Below are 27,471 nucleotides of genomic sequence, written 5' to 3'. Positions count from 1 at the left end.
CAGAACAGCTTTTGATATTAAAGTTGTTTCCTTGGTTAATTAAATCTTGAAGTACAAGTGAAAAACACAGTCTTTCATAAGAATGTGTGGCTGACCAACATTAAAAGACAAAATCTGAGCTGTCAAAGTTACTCATTTAACATGACTGAAGCTATCAAGTGAGTACATTGCCAGTAGCTGCTTCGAATTGATACTAGAGTGACTCTGTACCAAGTCTGACCAAGGGCAGCACCTCTTTGTCAGCTCCCTGCACCCTTAGGTTCCAGAGACAGGGCCAGACCTCCCAGCGGAGGGGCAGGACACTGTATCATTTCGTGCATTTTTTTTTAGTCCCAATTGCCAATGGTGGATCAAGCTTGGAAGCCGTGGTCACAGCACAGTGAGTTATTTCTTGGGGAGCCACAGCTGAACAGAGTTTGGGGAAATGTCAGTCAGCGTGACCCGTGCAGAAGATTGACCCAATCCTGCCAGCCCTGCCTTTTTTTTTTTTTTTTGATGAAATCAGAGACACAGCCAAAGGGCAATCCACGCAAGGGCAGTGGCTCTGCTCACAGCAGCAGACTGCGGCAATACAGAGGAACTGAGGTACGAACCAAGGCGGTTTCTAGCAGCCTAGCAGCAGCCTACCTGGCATAAGGTCACACCACCGTCCTGCACTGCGTCCTCAGAGACGCGGAGCCAACGAACGAGCAGGCCCAGCCCGGTTCGGGCTCCTCATGTGTGCAGCTCTCAAAAAAGGGGCTGCAGGTTCCCCCGCTTTCTCCTCACAGCGTCACCGCTGCGGTCGCCGCGCTGGAGACACCGAGCTGCGTGCGGGGTCACCGACCTGGCACAGCCGGCTGCCGCAGGGAAGAAACAAGCTCCTGGGCCAGAAGTTTGGACGACACCATGAACTACTGCACGGAGCGGGGCTGAGAAGACGCGGGGGTGAGGGGACACCCGGCAGCGCCGCCAGCTGCCCTCGGCCGCTCCTGCGGCCTCGAGGGGGCGGCGGCTGCGCCATGAGGCGGCACCAGGCGCGAGGGCAGCCGCACCCCGCGCTCGGCGGTGGATTGGCAGCGCCTGGCCCGGCCGCGCAGGCGCGGCGGGTGCGCGGCCGCCCCTCAGCCATGGCGGACGAGGAGCTGGAGGCTCTGCGGCAGCAGCGGCTGGCCGAGCTGCAGGCCAAGCACGGGGTGAGGCGCCTCCCTCGGCCGTGCGCGGCGGGGACGCGGGAGGGGGAGCGCGGGAGAGGAGGGGGCGCGCCCTGCGCGGGCCTCTGGGTGAATAAAGGCTTCGGGTCGAGGCCGGGGGAGCGACCCGGCCGCCCCGGGGCTTTGGCTGGAAACGTCGCCGACTGCGGGCTCGGTGACGGGCACCCGGACGGGGGTGGGAAGGTGAGGCCCGGCCGGGCCCCCACGGCCGCGTCCTCTCCCGCTGCAGTCGCGGCCACCGCGCCAGGGCCCGGCCCCGCCGGCCCGGCTGCCGCCGCGGGCAGTTCAGCACCCACTGTCCCTCCCCCGACCTCCTCCGTGCCGCTCGTTGTGGATTCCCGTCATCAGTCTTCTCGGTCGTCGCCGTTTTCAGAGCTGCAGTGTATCAGTCTGTTCCCGTGAAGGGCTCTCCCATACCCGCCATCAGCCTCGTTTACTTTCTCTGTGGTTTCCCGTTCTGCTTTCACACTTTGAAATGTGACCCGTAAAATCTGAGATGCAGATTCAACATAAAGTTCAGCTTGGTCCTCTTGTTTTGTTATTTGCTTCTGAGTAGTCATCTCAGCTGCCTGTGTTAGTTCCAAAATACCATGTTAGGATTGTGGGGCTTTTTTCTGTATTGATAAATACAAAGTGTTAGATTTAATTTAATTTGTTCTTAGCTTACTTTAACGAGTTTAAAATATTTTCATCTGTTTTCTGGGCTTTGGGAAAGTTCGTTATCTTAGACCTAATGGGAAGGCCTTTTAATGTCCAAACCTACAACGTGTGGATAGATCCAGTAGCTCTAGTCATCACACTGGTTTGCGTTTCTGCTTTGTGAGGAAAGCACAGTGTGGCGTATTTATTTGCTAGGGCAGCAGAATCTTATTTTCAGGATCTCGTCCGTGGCCATGCAGTTTAGCAGGCAGGTTTAGCTTACATTGACTCTGCTGGAATATTTACATTTACTGTCCTGTATGTAATGTTTTTGGATGAGTGTATTTATTCTAATCTCATTCTCTAGGATCCTTCCAGTGATCAGTCTCAACAAGAAGCAAAACAGAGGTATAAATGAGAACTATTCTCTTTTGGTCTTACATTTAATCATTGTGAACCTTTTTTTTTTTTTTTTTGAGCATTGAATTTCTTTGAAATACCCACATGATTTTTTGTTGTTGTTGTAAAAAACGACTGACAAAGCAGCTGAGAAGTCAAAGACTTAATCCAAGGGTAGCTAAAATGTGACTGATGCAGATGTGGCCTATACTGGCTGATCTCCAGCAGAGCTGTCAGACAGTCCGAACCCTGACTGGAGTGGGAAGGAGTGGAGGAAAACAGCAGGAGCAGCTCGTTTTTACTTTGGGACTCTGCTGAGTGCAGTAACCTCACGACCCTTAGTGATACAATATGATGGTTTTGGGAAGCATCACCATTCCCATTCTCCTCTGCTTCGGGAACTCGGAAGCCTGGGTTTTTCAGGATTGGTGAGAGTTGGTCATATGAAAATCTTGAGGGCTGGCAGAACTCTTCCCAAACTGGAGTTTTGTCTGAGTGATGAGTAGGGGTTTGGCTCTGTTGGTGCAATGGGAACATACTTTCCTAGTTGATTTGATTTTTTTTCCAGGACATCTGTTGCAGTTAAAAACATGAAACAAAATGATTCATGTCAGAGCTTAGTGCAGAAACAGCATTTTGTATTTGCACTAAGTAGAAAATGAAAAATTTTTAAAGAGCTAGACTTGGCATACAAAGTTTGTATTAACCAAAATGCATAAACTAAAATGCCAGTTTTGCAAATACTTAATCCAATGTTTTAAGTACATGAAGACTAACCGAAAAATTGTAAATAAAGAATGAGCTTTGCTTCTGCCTTGCAATTGCATGGACTGTTCCTTATGCCCACTCTGCCACACACGGCCTTTGGTGAAATCCCCCGTGCCAGATCTTCACCGTGGGTAGTGTGGCTTTTGTCTGTAAGATGTCCTAACAAACAGTAGGAAGGTGTACGTAGTAAAATCCATCTAGATTTCTTGGAAGATGTCAGCTCTGTCACTTTGTCCACATATACAGAGCTACTCATGATAAAAAAAAATGCTGTCAAAGAAATTATGTAGAGTTTGAAGGGACCTCAGTAAGCCACTTAACGTGAATTGAAAGTCTTCTGTAGTTTGCTGTCTTGTGCTTATTGGTTTAGGTATGTGACATCCCACTTTTAATGTGTGGTTTATTTTTAATTACAGGGAAGCAGAGATAAGAAATACTATTTTAGCTCAAGTTCTTGATCAGGCAGCTCGTGCAAGATGTAAGTATTCTGGTAACTTTCTAATAAAAAATTCTCACCTGGTATACTCCACTGCTGACCAAATCAAGCATGTATGTGCTTGTATGGAGGCCAGACTAGAAAAATATTGCTGTTGAGGGGAAGATAAAACTATTACAGCTTTTCAGTTGGTGATGTCAGTGATTGGAGGGGAGCGGTTTACTGACATCTGAATTAAGTTAATTTTTTTTTTTTTATTAATAGTAGGAAGTGTAGTGAGAGTCAAAATTAGTTAATCTAATTCAGAACAAATATTTAAAAGTAAGAAATAAATTGAAAAAGCCATTTTCATTTATATAAAGATACAAGATAGTTATTTCATGACCCTGGCATGAAGAAGGTGGTTTCACAGGAGCATTTGTCACTTTTTAGTTACTAGTGAAAGTATTTGATTATGTTTTGAAACAAAATGAACAGAACCTGTTTTTGTTGCAGTAAGCAATTTAGCACTTGTGAAACCAGACAAAGCAAAAGCAGTAGAGAATTACCTTATACAGATGGCAAGATTTGGACAGATACCTGGAAAGGTGAGTTATGTTTTTCTTTCTCACATATATTCATTTTCAAACCTAATTCACTCAAAAAAAAAGCATGTTTCTAATATCTGTAAATTAAACAACTGGAAAAGGCAATTGAGAGCCTCTAAATACAATTTTATATACACCTTTTGTAAGAAGGGGAAGTGTGATTCAGTTGCTTGATACTAAGCATCTCTCAGAATGCATTTATCTGGCTCTTCCTTTCCTAGGTAACAGAACAAGGTTTGATAGAAATACTTGAAAAAGTGAGTCAGCAAACAGAGAAGAAAACAACAGTTAAGGTAGGCTTTGTTTCCTAAATGTGATTTTAATTTGTTATAAAATAGAGCAGAAAAATTGCATGTATTTGGCCATTTCAGTTCAGGGTAGAATTTAACTTCGTATTTACCACCTCTCTTACCTACACTGGTAAGTGCTGGGATTAAATCTCAGCAGTTCTTATGAACAGTGTAATTTGTAGATAGCAGCAGTGGGGTGTTGGTGCTGAGACAACTGCCCTGTGTCTGTGCTCTTGTGCCAAGCAGGGACTTGGTGGGGGGTGGGTTGTGATGGGGTAAATGTTCTGCACCCATGTAACATAATGTGTTCATTTATCAAACACGTGGAGTTGGAAAGGCTTGCTCTATGTTGGATTTACTGTGACGCTTCACTTTTCACATCATGCATTTCGTTTTAGTTCAACAGAAGGAAAGTGTTGGATTCTGATGAAGAGGATGATTATTGATACTACTCTAAAACTGTCTGCCAAACAAAAGGCCTGGAGAAAGGCAACATACTGTTACCAGGCAGGATGCAAGATCTGAAAATGTTTACGCTTCTTTTACTTCATTTTGTTCTGTTTTATAAAAAGGCCAACAAATGAACTTGTCTTGTAAAATGAATCTGAGGATTTTATAACTTAAACTTTTGTAGTATAAAAGGCCTGAGCAGTGTGGGGGGTCCCTCCTGCTTCATTAGCATGAACTTTTTGTTGCCCTCTACTCAGTGTGTAAGTGATGCTTTCAGCAACTGCACACGTTTAACTGGCTGCTTGTTGGAGATGCCACAACATGAGGAGCTGTAAGTGTAAAGCTGGGAACAGCCACTCCCCTCCAGGAGTTTTAAGACTTGGCTCCAGGCTCTGAATCACAGGAGTGTTAGGAGATGTCCTGAGCCTGAGGGAAGGAGCCTGTTCTAGCAGCTCACTGGAAATTTATAAAATAAAGTGAAAATATCAAAGTAGTGTTTGGATCAGAGGACTTCATATCAGGCAGTCTGTGTAAAGAAATTGTAACCAACATGCAGTTGAACTGTTCCCCTACGAAATAATCAAGCTATCTCCAAAAAAGCAAGTTAACTGTAAAACAGCACTGTTCAGACACTTGGTATCGTATTTTTCTTAAAACTACCTCCACTTTTATCAAATGGCTGGAGTGTTTCTTACCTTGCAAAAAAGACAGTTTTCCTAAACTTTCTGAAACTCCTGCATGCATAAAGTAAAACGGAACTTGTGCTATATGTTTATTCCAAAATATGGTTATGGAAATAAGTAGGATAAATACTGTAATGTGCTGATAAACACTCTAACACCACAAAACCCTTTTCTGACATAATATAACAAGAACATGGTATGATGCCAACTGCAGTGGTTTTTGGAACAGAATAAAATTGTGCACTTAAATTGAGTACTAGTGGGTGGTTTTCCTTTTGTATGAATGTGGTTAAAAAGTATTTAAACAGTTATTTTTGTTTCATTTGGACTAGACTGGGCATTTTGCTTGTCTCTGTCATGTTTTGGATTTATTTTAACTTACAACCTTTTGGAGATTAATCTGGACTGCATGGTAGCATGTTTTGCAGACAACTAGTGTCACGAGATTGACTTCAGTCTATTTGCACTACAGACTGCTGGGGGAAGCTTCCAGGGGTACTCCCTTCAAATCCTATTCCAGTTTAGCCCTTGATCATCATATCTTTGAATATTAAGGTGTTTTTTAATTACAAGCTTGGTTAAGCATGTCAAAGGAAACTCGCAAACTATTTCATCTACCTAAATAATTTGTTACTCGTTATCTTTTCATAATTTAGATGATCGTGGAATTGTTTGGCATTTAAGTGCTTTTTTTTTAATACATACGCTACCCATCCAAAATGTCTGGAAATAAGCTTTATCCTAGACTGAACACTGAATAAAACTGAAGCCTGGCTCAGTCACCGGTTCACAAGGACAACTGTTCTGATACTGTAATAGAAAACTCAGGTTAATGCTAATAAATTTGTACTTTTTTCTATAAAACTCTAAAGAAAAAAATATATTCTCCTGTTAGATGTCTTAAAATACAGATTTTGTTAAAAATACAGTAGGCAAGATGCACCAAGTCTGCATTAAGTTGCCTTAGTAAGCTACTACTTTTTTTTTTTGTTTTCTTGCAGATGTTTTATTTTACTGGAGAGGGGAGAAGTTTTTCAAAGGCATGTGCTACATTAACACTTGGCCAATTCTTAAATTTTAGGAGTCAAATTAACCAATAATTATATAACCATTCATATCAAGGCTGAAACTTGGGAGTGTTGCAGCTGTCTCACCACTTGCATGGAATACAACAAAATACTTCTACGCTGAAAATAAAACGGTATTGAACAAGCTGTTTTCAATAACCTGTTGTATTCAAAATTTGCTTTTAATAGGAAAAAAAAAGCAAGTAACTAAATAACGAGTTCACATCCTGACACTTATCTCTAACCCTTTTCAAAGTTATTTAATGAGCTATTTTAAAATCTGTTTCCAAAGCTCTTTAAACACACTGTGCCTATTATTAAGAATTAAGAAAAAAGACTTGATACTGAACACCTGGTGTCATTGTTCTAACTCCTGGTCTGTAGTGGCAACAGGATATTCTGTACTTACACTCTGTAGCATACTATCACCAGTATTAAAAAGCTTATAAATTGATTTTTCTAATCCATATTGTCAAGGAGGTTTAAGAATCATGTAGTTAAATGCATAGTATAATGAGAACACAAGCAAAAAATCTCATTATGTAGTTTGGACATCAGATCTATGAAAGTTTACTTGTATCTTAAACTCTCTAAGTAACATCTAGGGTAAGTGGCTTACTCTAGGTCATTGTTATAGTGTCACAAGAGGGAAAAAAACTAGTTCATGTCTTTTTCCTCTTGGTCTTCTGGCTTGTAATAGCTGAACATCCATCCTTTTTTTTTTTTTTTTAATGGGAATGTACAGCTGGAGAAGTTAGGTGAAAAGGTTCAGTTTCACTATATGGTACAGCTCTATGCCTTAAATCCAAAACCACACAACCTAATAACAGTAACCCATGAATTTGGGAGGAAGAAGGTCATATTGAACTTGAGAGTAAATTCCAACAGATCTCTCAATTTAGACATACACATAAGGTGACTTCAATTGCCTACAAAAACAAAAGCAAGGAAATGACATAAAAAACTCAACGCTTCGAAAAAATCGCTCAAGGAAAACTGCATTTTCAAGAGTTATTTTACTAGTTTTTTCTTTCAATCATTTGGCACAAATCCAAGGCACATTAGAAAATCAGGTGAACTCATAAATTATTAGAAAAATAAACCCATGACCCTCATCTCCACATGTCCATATGTGCACTTATTGCACATTTTACCTCTTGAATTAAAAAGTTACTTCAAAAAATCACCAGTATGTATTTCAGCCTTGTACTTTGCCAGGCAGCTTCCTAATACCACAGTTAAATACCATTATTCATACTAATAGTTTATGAAATAAAATGCAAGCTGGATGTGATGAGCCAAGAATAAAGAATACTGCACTTAGAAACCTGGCTTGTGCTATTTACGCTTCTCTTACCGTAACTGAACAGTAGAAAATGAAGTCTGAATCTAAGCAGCCATCTCGTAGTAACTTACAAACTTTCAGTTCTTCAGTTATCACCTCTAGGAATGGAGTAATATTTGGCCTATTGCAACAAATGCTTACCCATGTGAGAAGTACTTCTCATAATTGGAATTTCACCTTTTTAAAGAAGTCCAGAGCCACCTCCTAAGCAGTTTTGTCTGCAGATGTTGCCCAGGTTCAGAATCATGAATATTTGTGCATTTTTGCATTACTTGCTTTAGAGGAAGGGAGGAAAAAAAAAACATGCCAGCTTAAAACAATTTGGTGTATCCTTACACATGCTCACTTCTGCTTTTTTTTTTTATTTAGCTGTGAACAGCGAGTCCAAAGTTCAGCTTTGTCAAGGGCTCTGTACTTTTTCCCCAGTATTTTGGCTCCTGTATAAGAACTTGCTCTTGCAGATCCAATACAGGGGAGCATTGCAAAGACGTTAGCAAGGATTACATCCCTTCACATTAATAGCATGTGTACATTTCTAATGCAGCGTCACACATGTTATGGACTATTGTTTTCCCAGCTACTGAAATATACAGAAATATATACTATAAGGGTTTGTAACATTACAATAAAAATAGAGACATTTCAATTACCTCTGGCAATAAATACCTTGTTATCCAATATATCTTTATATATATATAAATATATATATTTATATACTTATCCAATGTAGTGATAAAAACTGAAAAAGCAAAAATTATTCAAAGACTTTTAAAAACAAAGTGGGTAGCTGAAAAATACAATACAGGGTTTCATTTGGTTTACTGTTACATATAATTTTTTAGTAAGTGCTAAGTAAAATAGGAAAGTAATTTTGCTGCCAACATCTCAGTACGTCCCTGTTTGTTGAGATCAGTAACGATCCGGCTGTGCAGTTACCTCCAACATAAACAGAGGATTCAGTCTTTGAAAGTGCCAGAACATTCTGTTTCTGCTGAAGAGTCGCCCTGTGTTCCGCGCTGAAGGCAGACTTGCACGTGTCAACTGAATTCTTCGATATACAGTGAAGGGTTATTGAAAATTACCACCACCTCCCTCCTCAGCTTTTGACACCAAATTTGCACTTCCTTGTCAATGTTTTGAAAGCAAGTCATTGCAGCAGTCTCTTGATTGTGAAATACTTGGATTTCCAGGGCTGGATAAAATATTATCGCCAATGTTCTCTGCTGAAAGTGGCACATTAACAGTGTGTCTTCGGTGCATTAATTTGCTCCTGTGAGGAACTTCTGTCACGTCACTATGTTTCACAAACTCACCGCTGCATCCTGTGTCAATCTTAACTTTGCTCTGGTCCAGCGTTTCAACAGATTTTAACTTGGTTTTATCAAAGCTTTTAATAGCTAGCTGTGAGGATAGAAAAATGGTACGTTAAAAGTACTGCCCACTTTCTCCTTTACAAAGAAGTAAAATGAATATAGTGTTTCTTGAATAGAACTATCCCAAAATTATACTGAGAACACAGCCAACAAAAGTAGCACACTCTGTAGGACAGTAATTATATTTGGTCTACATATGAGGAAACGAGAAGAGGCCAACCTGCCCCAGGCGGCACATAAATCAGCACCAGAACTGAAAAGATAACGAAGGCATCCCAAAACTTCTTGTCACTGGACTATCCTGAATATCATCCTAACTCTTCTGAACACCTTCTGTAACACAAGTCTCGAGGTACTTGAACTGAACAGCCATTTCTTTTACTGTTAAGAACATGCAAGTATTAGTAGAGCCAGGCTCAAGCAGGCACGGCTGAAGGCAAAGGCAGGAACTCCCCGATTCCAGATCTCATCTGCCAGGGCAGGGACACCCGCCCTCCACAGCCCCCCTTCAAGATTCTTTTTGGTCATTCCAACTATTCCTGTCTTCCAGATCTGCTCCTGATTTTTCCTTTTCAGAGTGGGTGGCTCTCCTTGATTACTGACCACTCTGCAAATGTTAAAATAACTAAGAGATAAAAATAAAAAATCCAAGGATGCTAACGGCAGATTTTCTAAGAGAAGAACTAAAGGCAGAAATCAACTACAATACCCTTTCACTGAAATAATGGCAATCTAGAAAATGTTTCAGACTGAGATTATACATGTTTAAACCCACTAACAATTTAAAGCTGTATAACCTGTATATTCACAAAGCCATGACAGTCACACATGATTTAAGTGCTATATATCACGGTCACATATTATATTTTTGACACCTGCTGTACGTGCATGACATACCTTACCTTCAGTGATCCACAATTACAAAATCTAAATCCTATGTTTAATTAAACAAGCAGATTTATCATGCAAACCCCAATTTTAATCTGGAAAATTTCTCTCTTGTACATGCATCTCTGTTTGGCTATCGCTTTGATAAGCTGTAGAGGTTTTCAAGCCTTAGTATAACGCAGATTCTGCTAGACGTGACACAGAAAACAAGACAGTAAGAGGCTTAAGAGGTTTAAAAGTAAGAATAAGATGCTTAAAAGGTGTTATAGAAGCACCATTGAAGTTTGAACAATGATGAAACATTAACAATTTAGCAAATGGGTCAGAACTTTGGAGATTCACTGACCACCACTAATAAAAAAACTTTCCTGTTATATGCATCTATATTAATGGCAGACAAAACAAACAGATTCGCTCTATTATACAAATAGTTCAAGCAACTATTTCCACTTACCTGATGCAATAACTGATAGTCAAAATTAGGGACACTTTTATCTCTTGTTATTGTTCTCCGTAAATGTTTTGCTCTAAAAAATATTTTAAAGAAATTAAATTTAACCACATAAGCCTTTTCACAAAATTCTCAATCACAACAAATCCACAAGGCGGCACTATCTCAACAGAGAAGGCTGTTATCTGACAGCTCAGAATGACAGCCTGCTAGTATTTCCTGTTATTTTATCACAGAGTAGACATTAATGTTTAAAAAGATCACAGGAAAACCCAACCACTGACTGAAGCGCTAAGATAATATTTTACGGCAGTCTGGCTCTGAAATTCCGGATTTATGGCACACCAAGTATTAGTGCCAATGAAATTTTAAATACGTTTGCCTGTCCTCCTTCCCCACCAGCCTTTCCCTCCTGCTGCCCAGCACGTCACTGCTGTTCGCCCCAAAGAACCCCTGCCTGGGGATCTGCACGTGCTCACCTCGCAGGATTCACATCTACTCTCAAATTAGTCACATGTGATTCATTAACAATGCCTGACCCACTGCTGGGCTTTATTAATAGTTGTATTTCTTGTTTGCTTATGGGAAACAATAAACGTACTTTGGAGGAATCTTCTATGCTTACTTGTTAAATCTGTTAATTGATTGGACCAGTTGAAGTTGTCTGCTTATGGGATCATCGGCTTTCTCACATGGCTTAGAATTCACTAGGGGTTTAAAAGAACAGGCAGCTAAAATTACGACTGAGTCACACTTAAGAATTAAAAAAACTCCACAGTTCTGAATTAAAGGAGGTATCTACTAACATTAGATTTTAAATCCTACAGTAAAACTATAATAGTAATAACTTGAATCAGAGTCCCAATTCATCTTTGGAAATTTTAAAGCATTTTAAGTCGCAGGAGTAAGCACTCATCAGATTAGCACAACTGGCCAAGCTTCTGAAGAGACCATGTAATTCTGGACTTTGAGGTCCTTAACTCCAATTTTTACAAGCCTGAACTAAGTACCACACAGATACTGTACCACCTCTTCATTAATATTACTTACTCATGTCTTCTGTTGTTCTTTTAGAACTAGTCTCATGATATCTGAAAGGACTGTATCAGTCTTTGGCATCGGCATACTGTGATTAATTTTGGTTTTGTATTAATGAAACATTCACAATCTTTTCTAGGGAAGCAGGCAAGAGTTACTTTGAAAAGCCTGACTAGAACTCTCGGATGTTGAATGAGCACCCCTGCTCCTCATCCGCCCCAACTCCCGCTTAATGGTTCAGACTGTTACCTTTGTAGCTCTTATTTCTGTCCCGTAATACAAGAGACAGTAACTAATGGATGTGTCACTCCCTAACCTGTTTTAGGGCAATGTAAATGACAACTAGAGGTGATTTAAATTAATCTGGTTTACTTTGCACTCAAATGGACAATTATTACATGGTTAATTACATTATCTCAAATGTAGCAAGTTTTTTAAACTTTAAATGGTTTTGCATATAAAATTCACACACACCCCCTCCCAAAAAAAAGTGAAAACTGAGTTTGTGGAAATATCATTAATATAACACAAAGTCTGCTGCATTTAGTTGTAGTGTTTTAGGAGTTACCTGTAATAAATTTGCAAAACAGTTGTTTGTTCTTTAATTATATGTAAATCTATTACATAAAATATTTGATGCAGTCACACATGAACTCCTAAGTCCCTTTTTATTCATACCAGCAGAAATGACGTACCTTTTTTTCTTATCTTGATAGTAGCATGCTGCTCACACTCCTTTCCTCTCTCTGCTGATATAGGCGCACAGCTGGGTGCTGTTTCCAGCAACTTAATGATATTTGAATTCTTAATTTTAAAAGTTTCCGTTTTCACCATTATTAAAGAAAAAGAAGAACATCAGTACAATTTAAGATTCTAGTCTATGCAAAGTGTGTTAATCAATTGCTTTTCAAATTAATGTAACTGTTAAGTAACGCACACAAAAATACCTCATTATAAATACAAACTTTAAATTGTATCATTTTGAGTAGGGACAAGATCAGTGTTCCACAAGTTGCACTGTACCAGAGTGATGGTTTTGTGGTCTTCACCTATTATTTTAAACTTTATTATTTATAGTTAAGCTAATTTCAGTTTAAATGGTAATACATATACTAAAATTGATTCAGTACAGAATTTTGTGGTCATTATGCTACATCTCAGAGGCCATTTAAGCGCATCAAGATAGGGACCATACATCAAATAATTTAAAGAGTAAAATAATTCTTTATAATTTAATTTACATGTTATGTTACTGCTGTTATTAAAGGGGAAGGTCAGAGTTATTGATGACAAGATAAAGCATATCAAATGGCATGAAGGGCAAAAGAGAGTGGGTGGAACAAAGAAGACTGCTGTCACTCTAACTGATTAGCAGGTGTTCATTTTCCTACATTCAACATTTCTTCTGCTCTCTGTCATTATTAGCATAGATTTTAATGTCATTTTCATTCACATATGTGCTTTCATTCTTTCTAGACTCATCCTTTTTGTCTAGAATAATCTGTTTTAGAAACACAACAGGTTTCACATACAACAGGTATCATAGGGTATGTTGTACAGCAAACAGGCATCTTAGTCTACATCATGTATAACTGTTAAATACAGACATCTTGACAGATACTGTTGTGATAAACAGTTATATTTGTCTTCTTTCCCAGGTCATGCATGTGGAAGTTTAGAAACGAGCTCTGTGCACTCACGGGCTCGGCGCAGTCGGCAGGGGTGCAGTTCCTGTCGTTCCTGACGTGCGTCACGGCGCCGCTCCGCAGCAGCAGCTCCACCAGCGCCTCGTGCTTCCCCAGCACCGCCTCGTGCAGCGCCGTGTTTCCCTTGGCATTGCAGAGGTTAACAGAAGCTCCATGCTGGACAACAAGAGAAAATGAAGTTATAAAGACGGAGTAGCAGGAAATGGAGACAGGACATTGCTGTTCTGTTTTTCTCGCCTTCTATTTTTAATGTATGGATGAGAAAAATGCAACAGAAGCCTTGTAGCTGTATACAAATGCAGAAAGCGTACATTAGCAATCACCAGTTCAACAATAAGCCACCTGATCATATTAGTTCCTCCTCTCAGCCACAGTTTCACAGATCAGCTTATTTCATTTCTGCGTGTATCTACTGCACATTCCAAGAGATATTATTAAAAAAAACCCCAAAAAACAAAACAAAAAAATGCAAAAAACCCTACGTGATAGAATCATAAGCAGGAAAACCTAGCACCTGCCACAAAAACGTTCCATAAAAACAGCTAGCTGTACAACAGTAAAATAATATTTATCTAAATAAAAAAAACATGAGGGGAAGGGATTGAAAGGAGTTAGATAACAAATACTCTTATTTGTCCGCAAGTAGTTTTGAAAGAGAAATGCACAACTAAAAATACTAATCCTGAGTACTGGGTAAGCACAGATATCACATAAGAAATACTATTCTGAGCGTTCTGTTTTCAGTGATCTTACCTGCAACAACAAGGCAGTAGTCTCATACTGGCCATTCAAGCATGCATAAATTAAAGGAGTATTCCCATATATATCCTTTTTATTTTGTTTAGCATTGTAATCCATCAGACACTTTACCACCTATTGAAAGAAGTAACAAGTCTTTAATTTAAGATACCAGCTAACCATAACCACGCAGTGACAGCTTTTTTTTTTTTTAAAGAACTTTCTTTTTTTACGTCTAGAATGAAAAAGAGACGGAAGAAAAAAGGATGGAGAAAACAAGTCTCATCTTTGCCAAACAGACGATAACCACAAGCATGTCTTCCTATCATACTAATTTTCATATTTTACCACACACTTTTTAAAAAACCTTAAGCAACTGGAAGAAAGGCCAGAAAACAAAACTCTAAGTATGTAAAACACATACATAATCAATAACTTCAAACGTCAAAAACAACCCCCCACAGCAGCAGTATCCTTTCCCCCTTTTGAAACTCATCAGAACACTTGGCAGCTCTTTATGTTGTAAACACCTTGTGAAATAACCTCCATTAACCTACAAGTTTGAGTTGTATTCTCATTTTCGTCTTGCTTCCCTAGTGCTTTGTCTCCCTATCATCTTCACAATTCTCTCCATTTTTCCTCTTGCACTCCTCAGCTCCTTATTCTTAAAAACCATTTTCCACATTTCAGCATATTCCCATTTGCCTCTCTGCCGCTGCTTTTTCATGATCATTATTTTCCCCTCTCATTTACTCTCCCTCCTGTATTAATATCCTGCCCTCCCTTGCTCGTGCTGCTCCTTCACTGCTGACACTTCGCTGACTTGAAGTCAGGGCTGAGGTTTTCAGCTGCCCTCAGAGCTGCACTTGGCTTGAAATCGACTTAATGAGTGACTCTGTTGAAGATACAGAGGAAGATTCAGCTGCACGGGGTATTTTTAAAGTGTTTGATGTACGACAGTAGCTATTCACCTTTCATTAAACCATTATTCTAGGTAATTTAGGAAAGAAAAGGTGCCTACTGAAACTGTTCCAGTCGAAAGATCCCCTTTCTGTCTGGAGATTTCAGACATTGAAAAAAAAAAAAAACCAGAATCATCAAATTAATTTTCCCTGTTACTGGTCTGGTCTCGTTGGTAAATTGTTGATAATAGCTGGCATTTATGAAGAGGCTCAGTTACCTGGAAGTGACCTTTCTGGCAGGCCAGATGGAGGGGAACGGCGTGTTTTGCGTTCCTGGCACTGATCCGGGCTCCGTGCTTCAGCAAGAGCGAGACGAGCTCCGAGTGTCCGTGCAACGCTGCCATATGCAACGGTGTAAAACCATCCTGGTTTGAAACATTGACTCCAAGCCCATTAGCAGAGATCCTTCCAAACTTCTGTTCAGGAAAACACACAATAAAACTGTATCGTTAAACACGCTACCTTCTGTTGACCAAAAAACAGCCAAATACCTGCTAAGCATACACAAAACGGGTAGATGGAGATTACAAGAGCTGCTGCTCCAGAGCCTCATTTGAGACCTTCAGGAAAAGAGTCAGTAAACCAGAGCAGCTGGGTAGTATTTTTCAACAAAAAAATGAGTTATTTTTTCCCTCTTCTCTTCCAACATGACAGCTTTATATAGAGAAATTCCAGGCAAAGTACTCATTATATTAAAAACAGGCTAAAGCAGCACAGGATGAGACAGAAGTAAAACTCTACAGCTGTTAGGATGCTCTTACATATGGGGAGTGTTAATACTATAAGTTCCTTTCATTTATACAGACATTTATGCTCTTGGAGACAGACACTACACACCTATTTTACTGCTACATGCTCGAGGTAATGAGGATACAAAACTAAAATTAATTTTATCCATGTGGAAATAACACTGGCCCAGAGAACAGACTCCCCATGAGGAATCAAGATAAGGAACCCACCTGGAACACACCTCACACAGAACATCCTTTTTCACTCCTTGCAAGCTGCATAGTTGCCTAACACAGCAGCAGACAATCTCTCTTTCTGCCTGTCTTCAACGAGCTTTTAAATGTGTGCCTACCTAATACAGGAGTTAAGATTAGTTAACAAATTCCTACTATTTTTCATTCAGGAGGCAAATCCCACAGAAAATGCCATTCCTTCCCCTGTTATCAATAAAATGCACTTAATGGCCTCAGGCTCTGGCACCTTCAGCACGTGATCTCCGTGCACAGGGTACACGGACACACGTCATCAGAGAATAAAGCACGGTGTGAATGTGAAGCATTTAAGGACAAGCAGCATACTCTCAGGGAAAGGAAAAGGGAAAGGAAAAGGAAGCCTTTGCAACTGTACTTAATCTCTGAAGAGGTTTTAGATATAGCTTGTATGAAAGATGTCACGCAATCTAAAAAATACTTTATAAGCATTATATTGATTATAGGATTAGCAGGCACCCCTTGCTAAACTGATTACTAAGGAGATACTCTGTGATAGTTAGCAAAATAAACTAAAAAAGAGAACGAGGAGAAACTGAGGCTTACAAAAAGATTTTTCCCATCTTTCAAAGTTGTCCAAGCCTTAATAACAGCAGTCCACATATTCTAAAATCAAACTGCACATTTATTTCACTCCATTAAGATACTGAGCAAGTCTTTGAACACTGTTGCTGTATCCAAAATTTTCTACAGTTCAACTAAAAAGAGAACAATTTCATGACAACAGATGAACTCTGTTATGATCTATATACATTTGGTTTTTTAGACAGAGATACAGAGGTGTTGGGCAATATAAATGCTATTTCCCTAGAGCTAAAATTACATTACAAGAACATAAATTATTTCTTTTACAGAATGAACATTCCAACCTTTTGTGCTGGCCCACATTTTGAGCACTGGCATAATGGATGGCAGAATTCTGGTTTCGACATACTGACTGTGTCATCCTCATCTTCTAAGTCTTCTTCCATCCATTCCAAGAGATAACGTACCTGGAATAAAAAGCAAGTCCTCCTTTACAAAGTCCAAAGGTTCCGTGTCCCAATAGATTTCCATATGTAGACAAGTAAGATTTTACAAACACAGACTTGTGAATATCTTGGGGAGAGTACACAGCTACCTCCTGGCAACCGCTGCCCACAGGCCAAATTAAAAAATGTTGTTGACAAAGCAGCCAGAAAGTTCACCAAGTAGAGCAGTGAAGTAAATTATAATTGACTTTCTGCTGCCTAATCAAGACTTCAGTGTTCACCCATTCTGAAGCCCTCCAAATCCTTTCAGCTCAGATGATTTGTGCTAGCTCATATCAATGTGAATTTTGTTTCATCTTTTGCTTTAACGAACGTAAGAAGTGACAAGGACGACGACATTTAACCGATATACAGAACTATGCAGGGGCATTGCCTTCTCTGAGGTCTGTCACTTCCCAGGAGTTTGAGTTTCACTCGTTCCTCAATGTACGATGCCTCGTTTTTGAGGAAGAGAGCGGCCCTTCAATGAAGATTGTCTTAGTACTCAGAGCATTCATGTGCAATTTGCAAAGAAGGGTGCTTACTGCATGTTAATTTGACACTAAATTCTATGCAACAAAGAAAAGCTGTTTAAGAAATACATTTTTACCTTGAAATTCATTAATCCACTGTAAACTAAAGACATCTTAGAATTAGCAGTGACTGTATTAAGTCTCCATTATTGCACCACCCGGCAACGTTAAGCCTGACATCTATCTAGTGTATCATTCTGAGCTTGCATTATGGTCAATGAGACAAGTCCTTCAGAAACTCAAGGCAGAAGTGGGAATTAAATTGGTCTCATCATGCCAGGGACAATACGTTACCGGTCACCTTTCTGTAGGTGTGTGAAAAGGGCTGAGATCACGGCACTCAGAAACCAAGACAGACACACACTGAAGCATCTCAGGAAATTGTCCATAATCTCCCTTTGCCAGATAACTTGTCATCTAAAACCTTCTTTACATTGCAGAGTAACACACTTCCAGGAACATCTAGGAGAGCACTCCAGGAGCACTGTACCCTGTATGCCAGACTTTTCACTGCTCCACAGGATTTATTTTATACAAGAGATTCGTTTGTTTGTTTCGTTGGTTGATTTTTTTGTGGTGGATTTGCACATACCCATTCCAGCAGAACAGTCAAGACTAGTTGGGTGGAAGGAATTTCAGAAGAGTGCCCAATCCACTATTCTACACTGAGACTATGTCAGTTCTTCCTTAATACTGTTGGCAGAAGTTTGACCAATCTTTTCTCAAATACTTTTAACAGAAGAGGTTCTGTAACCTTCCAGGTCTGTTCTAGCGTTATCCCACTCTGATAATAAAAGGGGTTTTTTAAATTGGCTTGGGTTTTTTTTTAAATCTAAGTATCTTTGTTGAAAGTCGAATGGTTCATCCATCACAAAGGGGCCATGGTGTACACTTGACCACCAAATCCAGTCACTGAGAATTGATGTTAAGCAGCGTCGACTACTTGTACACCATCCTTTACTGACTTAGAGCCACCTAAAGGCTTTGTTCAAAGCAATACACAATGGGCTAAAACAATTCTTAACAGTCTCCACCACGAACGGAGCTACAATCATCTTCTACCAATTCAGCAAACACTAAACATGTCAAAATACACTTAGGGAACCTCTCTCAAAAAGGCTTCTGCATAACTCTGAAACGTATTTTGGGAATAAAGCTTAATATTTTCTATACAGATATTCCCTCCACACTGCCCAAAATACTTCTTTCTCACTACAGACATCGAAAATTTACCAAAGGGGGCTAAATTTTATTTTCAAAATGTAGAATTAGTTGCCATTGAATCAGCTAATTAAAATAACTCGCTGATTAACACCATTCTCTCCAATCTAAAGCATACTTGCTTTTGAAGTTTGCAGGTGCTACGATGATGACAACGGTTGTTTTCTGGCTTCCTGAACAATCACAGCATAATATTTTTTTTTCAAATCTTCCAGTTTCATAGCACTTTTTTTCAGTGCTTCCTCTTGCAAAGCTCAATTGGCTGTCACAGCGGGAATCTACCAGAGCACTAATGACCCTACTGCTGCTTCTGTTCCTATGGAGACAGAACTCAGGCTGTCAGAGTAAGACAAAGTGTTTTTAAATAACCGTGGTTTTTTAATAGATAAGCAAGCTGTAACTTTTGCCATCCAACTGGACAATTCTCTTTATAAATGAACAGTTTTACATGAACTTGAGTAATGTGGCAAGTAAAGCCACAAAAATAAGGTGATTCTGTCATCTGAATGCACAGATTAGATTTCTATATGCTTTTCATCATTGGTATCTGTTGACCCGTGCTAGATGCTAATTTTTCATCAAAGTATAGCACTATATTTAATTTTCATCAAATGTTTTCATGATGCAGTTTAGATTTTAACACAGTCTACGAAAAGTTAATTGTAACACATTCAGGTTTACTGCTTGCCAGGAAGATGGTAAATACCACCATCGTATGTATTGCTGCTTCTTAAAATGACTTAAGGGCTGACCTGGAAATAATTACTAAGGTTAAGTTATACTGTAAAATAGGACAATGATATTTACTTAACAAATGAGCTGTTCATTCCTCTATCACTTAATAAATTGTTTCTATCATCTAATTGGAATAAAACACGAGAGAATCACCATTAACATGGTACGTATATTGTGATGCACATTATCTATTTTATTCTGACTGTGTGATGCTTCATTAGCATCTGTAACTCCTTGTACACATCACCTGAACACAGTTTTCAGAACACGTGTCCAGCAGAGAAATCCTGCATTCTCACATGGGTTCATGATCTGGTTCTGCGAACTACCAAACAACTAAGACATGTACAGCCTTAGACATCTTTCCAAAGACAAAACTTCTAAAGATTTCTGTGTCGTCTTCCAATTTTTCAGTAGAACGACATTGCAAGCACCTTATTGTTCACATTTTCAGGAATAAAGGGAAACAGTAACTTCATGTCAAGTCAGGTGGTAAGTATCATAAATTACAGTACATCAACTGTGAAACTGGTGTTATTGTAGCCATCAGCTATCTATTTGAAGGGAAATCCAAATTACAGGGAAGTTCTATGCCCATAGGATAACTTCTCTGTACTGACCGGCATCACCTAACTTTCCTCTCTATATGAAATATTAATAGAAAAGTATCACGACAAAAAAATAAGAGCCCATTTTTCATTTATAGTACCTATGCACAATTATTACATGCAGTAAACACACAATAAAGAGTAGACGATATTCAAAGCACTAGAGAACCTGGCAATTTAGGAATCAAAAAGCATTTGTGGATTTAAAAACACTATTACTGGAATACCAGGACAAAAAACCACAAACCATAAATCCTACCATTCCGTTTCCAGAACGGGTGCACAGCACGGCCACTTGAGCACAGGCTTCAATTCACATACGAGAAAAGATAGCACGTACTTCTGTGACGCAGGAACAAGCAACTGGGAATAATAACACTTTCTATTGGATTTGCTGTCAAAAACCAGGTTTACCTGAAAACTCACCTATTTTGCCTTTTTGTTGTTGTTGTTTTGTGCTGACTGCATATCCAGTCCAATATTGTGACATCAGTACATTATCTTTTTACAGTTCTGCAACGCACCATGATCTTTATCTAACAACGGCATTTGACAGTGCAGCTTGAGCATCTGCAAACAAATAAATTGCTCCTTCCCACAATACTTCTTTTCAATGTGTCTGCCCTGTATGTTGTTCTTCCCAAGTTCTCTGCATCTTCTAGAGGTGACTTTGCATACATATCTACATGATAGGCCTTCACAAAGGAATTATTCAATTTAAAGTAATTTCTTTAGTGCGAGGTGTCATGGAAATGTCAAAATAATGGGCCTTAAAGCACTGTGGATAAAATAATTCGGGGACATGGAGTGAATATTCTTTACAGAAATTCAGCTGAATTTGTTCGTTGCCAAAAGAAAGTATTACCTAAAGCATTCTTCATTTAACATTATTTACAAATAACTTCATCAATTTGAATGAGGTAAATTGGAATCCAATCATATTCAACAGCCATGCTAAGACTCACCATTTCCAGATCTCCATCAGCAACTGCTCTTAGGAGTTTTTCCACCTATGTATGAAGAAAACAATTTATTTGCTTTGTTAGCATTGATATTAAGCTGTACACAGAAAATCCTGTGTTTTTTACTAACCTCCTAAGATCACGTGGTAGAATTACTGCTGGCCCATTCCGTATTTATTGATATAAAGGAAAAACCTTCTTCCTTTACGAAGTACAAAAGCTGTGCGATGCCTGTGGCCATTTGATGATCTCTGACTCGCTTAAAGATAAACGGTATTACCTAAATAGAGGACATGTAGTCCACACATAAACAAAGCCAGGTAAGCTTACATAAGTTATGATGCCGCTTCAGCAGCAGCTGACCACGCATTTCTGTTGTGAACCTAACCTTAAAAATCCCTGCTCGAGACAAATTCCTACTCTTATAAGCACTGTTTGGACTCTTGCTGAGCTACTACAGGCTACCAGAAGCACTAAGGACGGTACGTTTTATTTTGCTATTGAAGAAACAACAGTTTAAAATGAAAAAATGTGCTTTCCAATTGTTCACATCTGCAGATTTATTTATCACATCTGCAGGTTTATTCCTATGTTAAAAACCCAAACATTTACAAATCTAATTTGATTCTAAGTACGAAATTTGGTTTCTTTCTTAAAATCTGAAAATATATAAATATCAAAATAGCAAAAATCGGGTCTCCCCAACTCTCAAACATTTTGCAAGTTGCAGATTTCATGGACTAACAGCTACAGTCACATTTTAATCTTTATCTGCAAATGACTATCTTGCTGATTGTGACAGCAGCGCTTGGTAAAGCAAACAAGGAAGCATGAGACTAAAAAGAGGTTGTGTTTTACTGGTCTGGTCTCTTCAGGGTTTTAACAGAAGAACAGGACACATCTACAGGTGAAAGATCAGAGGCTAGATTAAATCCCTCCATCCATTTTAATCTCTCTTTAGTTTTATTTTATTACTACTATTTTATCACTACCTTTCTAACACAAGGTGAGGCTCGTTGAAGTCATGCAAGGCACTCAAGGCAGGATTCCTCTTGTCTAACTTCGAATGTCTAGAAGTGAACTGGCTAAATCTAAGCCAGTCATTTAAACTCCCTCTCTGTTAACCACCAAACAGAATGCAGTCAACAAATGACACTCAAATGCAACTCGGGTCTAACTAAGCATGTTTGAAATTAATTTCTCTCCAGAGGTACCGATTTCTCGCCACTGACTGAGGGAAAAATACATGTCTAAAGTTAAGACAATTGTCTTTCATACATCTGAAGTTAGGTAAACCAAATCCCAATCTCCACACATATACATCTAAAATGGACTATATATAGAAGGGAGATCTGTGCCTCCTCTCAATTTTCCCTAATCACACAGGGTAATGTCACCGGAGAACGTAAAGGTCTTGATTTTCAGTAGCCAGTCTTATCACACACAAGATGCCTCACAGTAACTGCAAGCGGCCCACAAGCTCTGATCATTTCTTTCCAGAAGGAACACCTTCCCTACAGTTTTAAGAGCTGCCTCAGGCCCTAGGAGTGGAGAGGCATACAACATCTGTTATGCAGCTTACAGGTCATTTATTAAGAATACTTAGGGCAAAATGTCTGCTACATGAATTTCACAACTTGCCAGTTTTCTTTCTCACTCCTCCATGGAACAGAAGGACAGAATCCAAAAACAGATGAAACAAATTACTGCAATTAACTCAGAGGCTCAGTTTTTCTGTTGCTGAACAGAAACTGGGCAAGGAGTTACCAGTTCCAACAGAGGAAGCTGCAAATTTACACACCCAGCTCTTTTATGCTCTCTGCTCTAAGTTGTAGACAAGTCAGATACAAGACATACACCATGACTGGCTCATTTAAGCGAAGAGTTTAATTCATCAGCAGTATTGATTAATAAACATCTAACTGCATCCCCACGGTCTAAGCCCTGAAGTCTGGAAAACTGGTCCTACCATCTTCCCATCACTTCCAGAAGCGTTCCCTTCCCTGAGCTCGCTCAGGCCGAGGCCCTGGCCCCTGTGCTTAGGAATAACCAGAGCCGGGAGCACACGTGAAACTGGGCAAACAGCAACGGACTAAAGCCGGATTACAGGACAAGGTCATTCACCCCAACAATCTAAGGTGTAAGCTGCTCGTAATCTTCTTGCCTGGTTTGAACTACAGTCTTAGCTCTTGGGTGTGATAAATTTGTTCCTTCAAAGAAAAATAAATCCTCAATCTATGAGGTGAACTTTTACGTTCATGTAACTCTATGTTAAGACTTTACTTGGAGTGCTTGACTCTGTACAAACAGGGAGGCACACTCCTATGTTGAGGCTCTCGTAGAGTAACTGATAATGAAGTCTGAGGTAATACTTTCCAGTCAAACTTCACATCTTTAAGCTTCTTGAACAGTTTTAGAAACCATAAACTTTTGGTAGGAGAATAATCTTTTAAAAATAGCAGAAAAAATAATTTGAATGTAGAGGTGATATAGAAACAAATATACTAGGGAAGTCAGTTTGGAAAAAATGGAGGAGCAGGACTGGATAAAAATAGAGAAGCATCAGAAGGAGTGATGATACCACAGTCTTAAATGGAAAGTATGGATCTGAGGTCCCACTTGAAAAAAAATTCAGAGGATGGCATCTTGGTTGGTATGGACAGAGCAAAATCAGCAAACACATGTGCAAGATACTTAGTATAAAGTGTGTAGTTCTTCACATGTTACAAAATTGATTTCCTATGCCTATTTTGAAAGCTTGTCTTAACATTCTAGTTTGTTGTTTGCAGTATGCCTACACTAGTCTCTTTTCCCTGACAAATTTTGTAACCTAACAGTGGCATTTAATTCCTGGACAGGACAGCAAAGCACTGATTAATATTATAACTTTGTAAACCTCAAATTATGTAGTTAATTGAAGTAAATCTGAACAACTACTCCAAATACGCTTTCAATTCTTCTCCAGAACTAACCAACAGAGCAGTTGATACTACACAAAAATCAGGGTTTAGATACTAAGATGACAAGCACCTGAGGACAGCAGCATACAATTTTCCAAAGCAGACAGAAGGTTATTGCTGAAGAAGCAGTTTAAAGCAGTGTTGCAAAATATCACTCTTCTAGCTTCCTTCACTTCGCTTATTGTCAAACTTATAACCTCAGTCTTACCTCTTTATAACTATTTTTTACTTCTTCTTGCCTAATTTCAGTTGATGCTGATGACAGGCTTGAGACAGACGATCCTCTGCTGAAGGTTTCTGCTGAGCACTGAGGAGACCTAAGCGGTGACTTGAAGTTGGGGTGGGAAAAAAAGTTATCTATCAGATTAAGCAGGTTAAACATAGGCAAAAAAAGCTTAGCAACTTGCACTGGTTGTTTACCTCGGAAGCACACTGTCCTCTTTCAAACGTTAGATAGTTTAATTCCATCAATGACAAAATCTGCATAAAAATATTAATAAAAACAACCAATGTAACTTCACTTAAAGAAAAATCTACTGACTGAGACACAACCTAATATTAGTAACAGATTATGACTGAGCAGATTAAAAGCATGCATTTACAAGTTTATGTTCTATACCACAGGCTGTATTCATGCTGTTACATTCAAAACATGACCATTCTTCCTTAAAGGCAAACATACATTTTCATTTTAATAGTACCAGACCCCAAACTCCTATTAGCAGGTAAGCCTCTACACTTCTGTGGAATTGTATCAGAGAGAAACCAGGCTGGAAGACAAAGAGGCATACCTTGGAATTTAATGCACACTGTAGGGAAGTCTCTTTCATGCGGTTTTGAATTTCTGGATTTGCCCCATTTTGCAAAAGCACTTCTATGATCCCTTGATAGCCCCAACGAGCAGCTATATGGAGAGGAGTATCTCCCTTTTCATTACCAATATCTAGCCTGCAGGAATGCACATCATAGTAGACTAAAGCTTTGACGCACTGGAAAGAAAAGGAAAGTTATCAATAAATTCTAGTATTGTCTCTCAATTCATAAAACAAGTGCAATCCTAAAAAGTTTTTTCATTGCTGGCTCATATAATCCATTGCCTAAAGAGCAGGCTTTCACATTTCAGTGTCATCGAAGAGTTAAACAACTCAACTAAAATTGCATAATACTAGTATCTTTAACGTGAATACATAATAAAAATTGCTATGAACTACTGAACAAAGTCCTCATTTACAGTGTTAAATATCCTCCAAGTCTTTTTTTATTTACTTTTAAAAATATGTAAGTTTAGTACAGATTTGCATCACAGTTTAATTCCGTTCCATTAGAATGTCCATTTAGTTTGTTACACAACAACTACTTACATCCTCATGACCGTAAGTGCAGGCTAAATGAAGTGGAGTATTTCCATTATTGTCCTGAACATCAGCACTTGCCTTATAGTGCAACAAGAGAAGCTTAAAAGAAAAATGAAAGTAGACATTTAAGTAACTAAAAAATTAATGGACAAACAATTGTTACTCTGTGGATTCCTTTAGGTTTGTAGCATGACGAAGCACTTAATGAAAAACTAGCTATGTCTCTCCTGTTTCAGACACTACCCTCTTCGCATTACAGGACCATTTTTTCCCTGCTCTAAGAACCAAATAAAAGCTGCTTCTTACATATTCAGAGTTGTCAGTGAAAAAATGAATCATCTACTGCAGCAAACACTGCAATACATATACTACGTGATAACTTATCCCATATTTTAAGAGCCTATGTAAGTGAAGAACAGCTTGATTTCAACAATGCTAATCAATGCACCTCGCATATACAAAATTCAAGTACACAATAATTAATGTAGTTACAAAGTCCATCCTAAACACAATGTGAAGTCATTTCATTCATTCCAATGACTGCAATGGTTCTTAAGAGCAGATATGTCAACAGGCTCTCCATTTGTACTGTGTATTAGAGATTTGTATTAACAAAATAGATTAATTATCAGGCATACACAGCTGTCAATTGCTTGGTTATTAGAAAGGGCCGAAAACCTTGCAGTATAGGAAAAAATAAAATATCATGCAAACTACAATGATAAAAGAGCCACAACTCTGTCAATGTACACAGTACTGGTAAAAGCTTCTCAGAAGACCTAAATGAGAGTAATAGTAGAACAGCTTAGTAAGAGTCCTATAATTATCATTTAGGTTAAGTATTGCTTTTTCTTTCTAATGAAGCCTTTTGGTGCTTACCGTAACATTTTGATATCCCTTCTGACAGGCAAGATGAAGCGGAGTTGAACCGTGGTAATCCGTAGCATTGACAACGGCTCCTTTGGCTACCAGTAAATCCACTAATGATGCTTGCCCTTGGAAAATACACAGACATTAAAAGAAAGAAGTAAACTTTGCACAAGAACATAGCTAATTTTCAAATTCAAACACGAACTACAAACCAAGATACCCTGTGTTTCTGCGTACTATGTTTCTATATACTGTATATTCACTTCATTAGTATTTGGGGTTTTTTTGTTACAGATTACTCAAGGTTAAAGCTCCATAAAAGAACCTCCAGCTGAAAGCAAGCTACGCTTCTATCTTATGAGTAAGAAAATAATAGAAAATAAAGCCGTGCCACACAAAGCACTCTCCTACTAAGATTCAAGATAATAATTAAAAAAGGAGATTATTAAAAAAAACACACTAAGAAAATTAATACCATCTTCTAATAAATGTAAGATCAGTAGCATAATGAACATTACAAGACAGGAGCTGGTACAGGTCTACCATGCACAGCCAGGTACAGGAGAGAGATAAGATTCATTTCTCAATATGCTGGTTCTTTAAAACAAGACTAGTTTCTGATGACACACCTTTAATTTTTTCACAGCTGAAGAAAAAACTACTGTGGTAAACACTAAGGCAAGAGCAAACAGCCAGGAAACAAATAAACAATAACTTAGGCATAAGAAACCCAGCTTAAAAGAATATACAATAACTTCAGTCTGCGCCAAGATATCAGTTTACATAGGAAATAAGAAGAACACAATTTAATGTAAAATTCACTCTTTAATGCAAAAATTGGAAAACACGCTAACATAAAAATAAGGAACATAAGGACAGTAAACACTGGTGAAAAAACCAACACCACTCACCACAAATAGCAGCTATATGAAGTGGTGTGTATCCTCGGTCATCTCGGGAAAAGGGAGTGATAATAGAAGGATCATTCAGTTTCCTTTAAAACACAATGGTTTAAAAGCAGCTCAGTTACCTACGCAGCAGTGGTAAGGAGGAGAGAAAGAGAAAAATTGCCAAGGCCGACACAAAATGGATTCTGGAACTTTTTATCCTTTATCCTTTTCTCGTTGACAAATTATTCTACACAGAGTTTTACATTTTGTTAAGAGACATGGTTTTGTCCAAGATGTGTAAGTCAGGTTCAAGAGA

At 38.9% G+C, this 27,471-nt stretch overlaps 2 protein-coding genes across 8 annotated transcripts in view; one reads left to right on the top strand and one right to left on the bottom strand.

Annotated features, from left to right (window-relative positions):
• Positions 1–1,081: 1,081 nt before the first annotated feature.
• Positions 1,082–5,698, top strand: PDCD5 (programmed cell death 5). The gene is made up of 6 exons (XM_065640963.1): positions 1,082–1,175; positions 2,200–2,240; positions 3,416–3,477; positions 3,931–4,022; positions 4,244–4,315; positions 4,711–5,698. Exons 1-6 carry the CDS (start codon positions 1,110–1,112, stop codon positions 4,756–4,758), a joined length of 381 nt encoding a protein of 126 aa, XP_065497035.1. The 5' UTR covers positions 1,082–1,109; the 3' UTR covers positions 4,759–5,698.
• A 1,594-nt stretch (positions 5,699–7,292) lies between these two features.
• ANKRD27 (ankyrin repeat domain 27) overlaps positions 7,293–27,471 on the bottom strand; it is a 54,231-nt gene continuing 34,052 nt past the window's right edge. For 4 of the 7 annotated variants that reach the window (XM_065640957.1, XM_065640956.1, XM_065640955.1 and 1 more), the window contains exons 15-29: positions 27,177–27,259; positions 26,275–26,390; positions 25,402–25,494; positions 24,832–25,029; positions 24,461–24,520; positions 24,249–24,368; positions 21,084–21,128; positions 16,881–17,003; positions 15,232–15,429; positions 14,067–14,186; positions 13,308–13,469; positions 12,303–12,411; positions 11,195–11,276; positions 10,573–10,645; positions 7,293–9,258 (exon numbers count right to left, since the gene is read on the bottom strand). In XM_065640957.1, the coding sequence (XP_065497029.1) occupies positions 8,986–9,258; positions 10,573–10,645; positions 11,195–11,276; positions 12,303–12,411; positions 13,308–13,469; positions 14,067–14,186; positions 15,232–15,429; positions 16,881–17,003; positions 21,084–21,128; positions 24,249–24,368; positions 24,461–24,520; positions 24,832–25,029; positions 25,402–25,494; positions 26,275–26,390; positions 27,177–27,259 (1,855 nt within the window). In that variant the 3' untranslated portion in view covers positions 7,293–8,985. Of the gene's footprint in view, positions 9,259–10,572; positions 10,646–11,170; positions 11,277–12,302; positions 12,412–13,307; positions 13,470–14,066; positions 14,187–15,231; positions 15,430–16,880; positions 17,004–21,083; positions 21,129–24,248; positions 24,369–24,460; positions 24,521–24,831; positions 25,030–25,401; positions 25,495–26,274; positions 26,391–27,176; positions 27,260–27,471 lie in introns of those variants that run through there. The other 3 variants (XM_065640959.1, XM_065640961.1, XM_065640960.1) reach the window with 3 other exon arrangements.

Source organism: Caloenas nicobarica, chromosome 9 (genome assembly GCF_036013445.1).
Source record: "Caloenas nicobarica isolate bCalNic1 chromosome 9, bCalNic1.hap1, whole genome shotgun sequence".
In the NCBI taxonomy this organism is placed as follows: domain Eukaryota; kingdom Metazoa; phylum Chordata; class Aves; order Columbiformes; family Columbidae; genus Caloenas; species Caloenas nicobarica.
The sequence above is the reverse complement of the archived record's forward strand: the minus strand, read 5'-3'. Positions and strand labels throughout refer to the sequence as shown.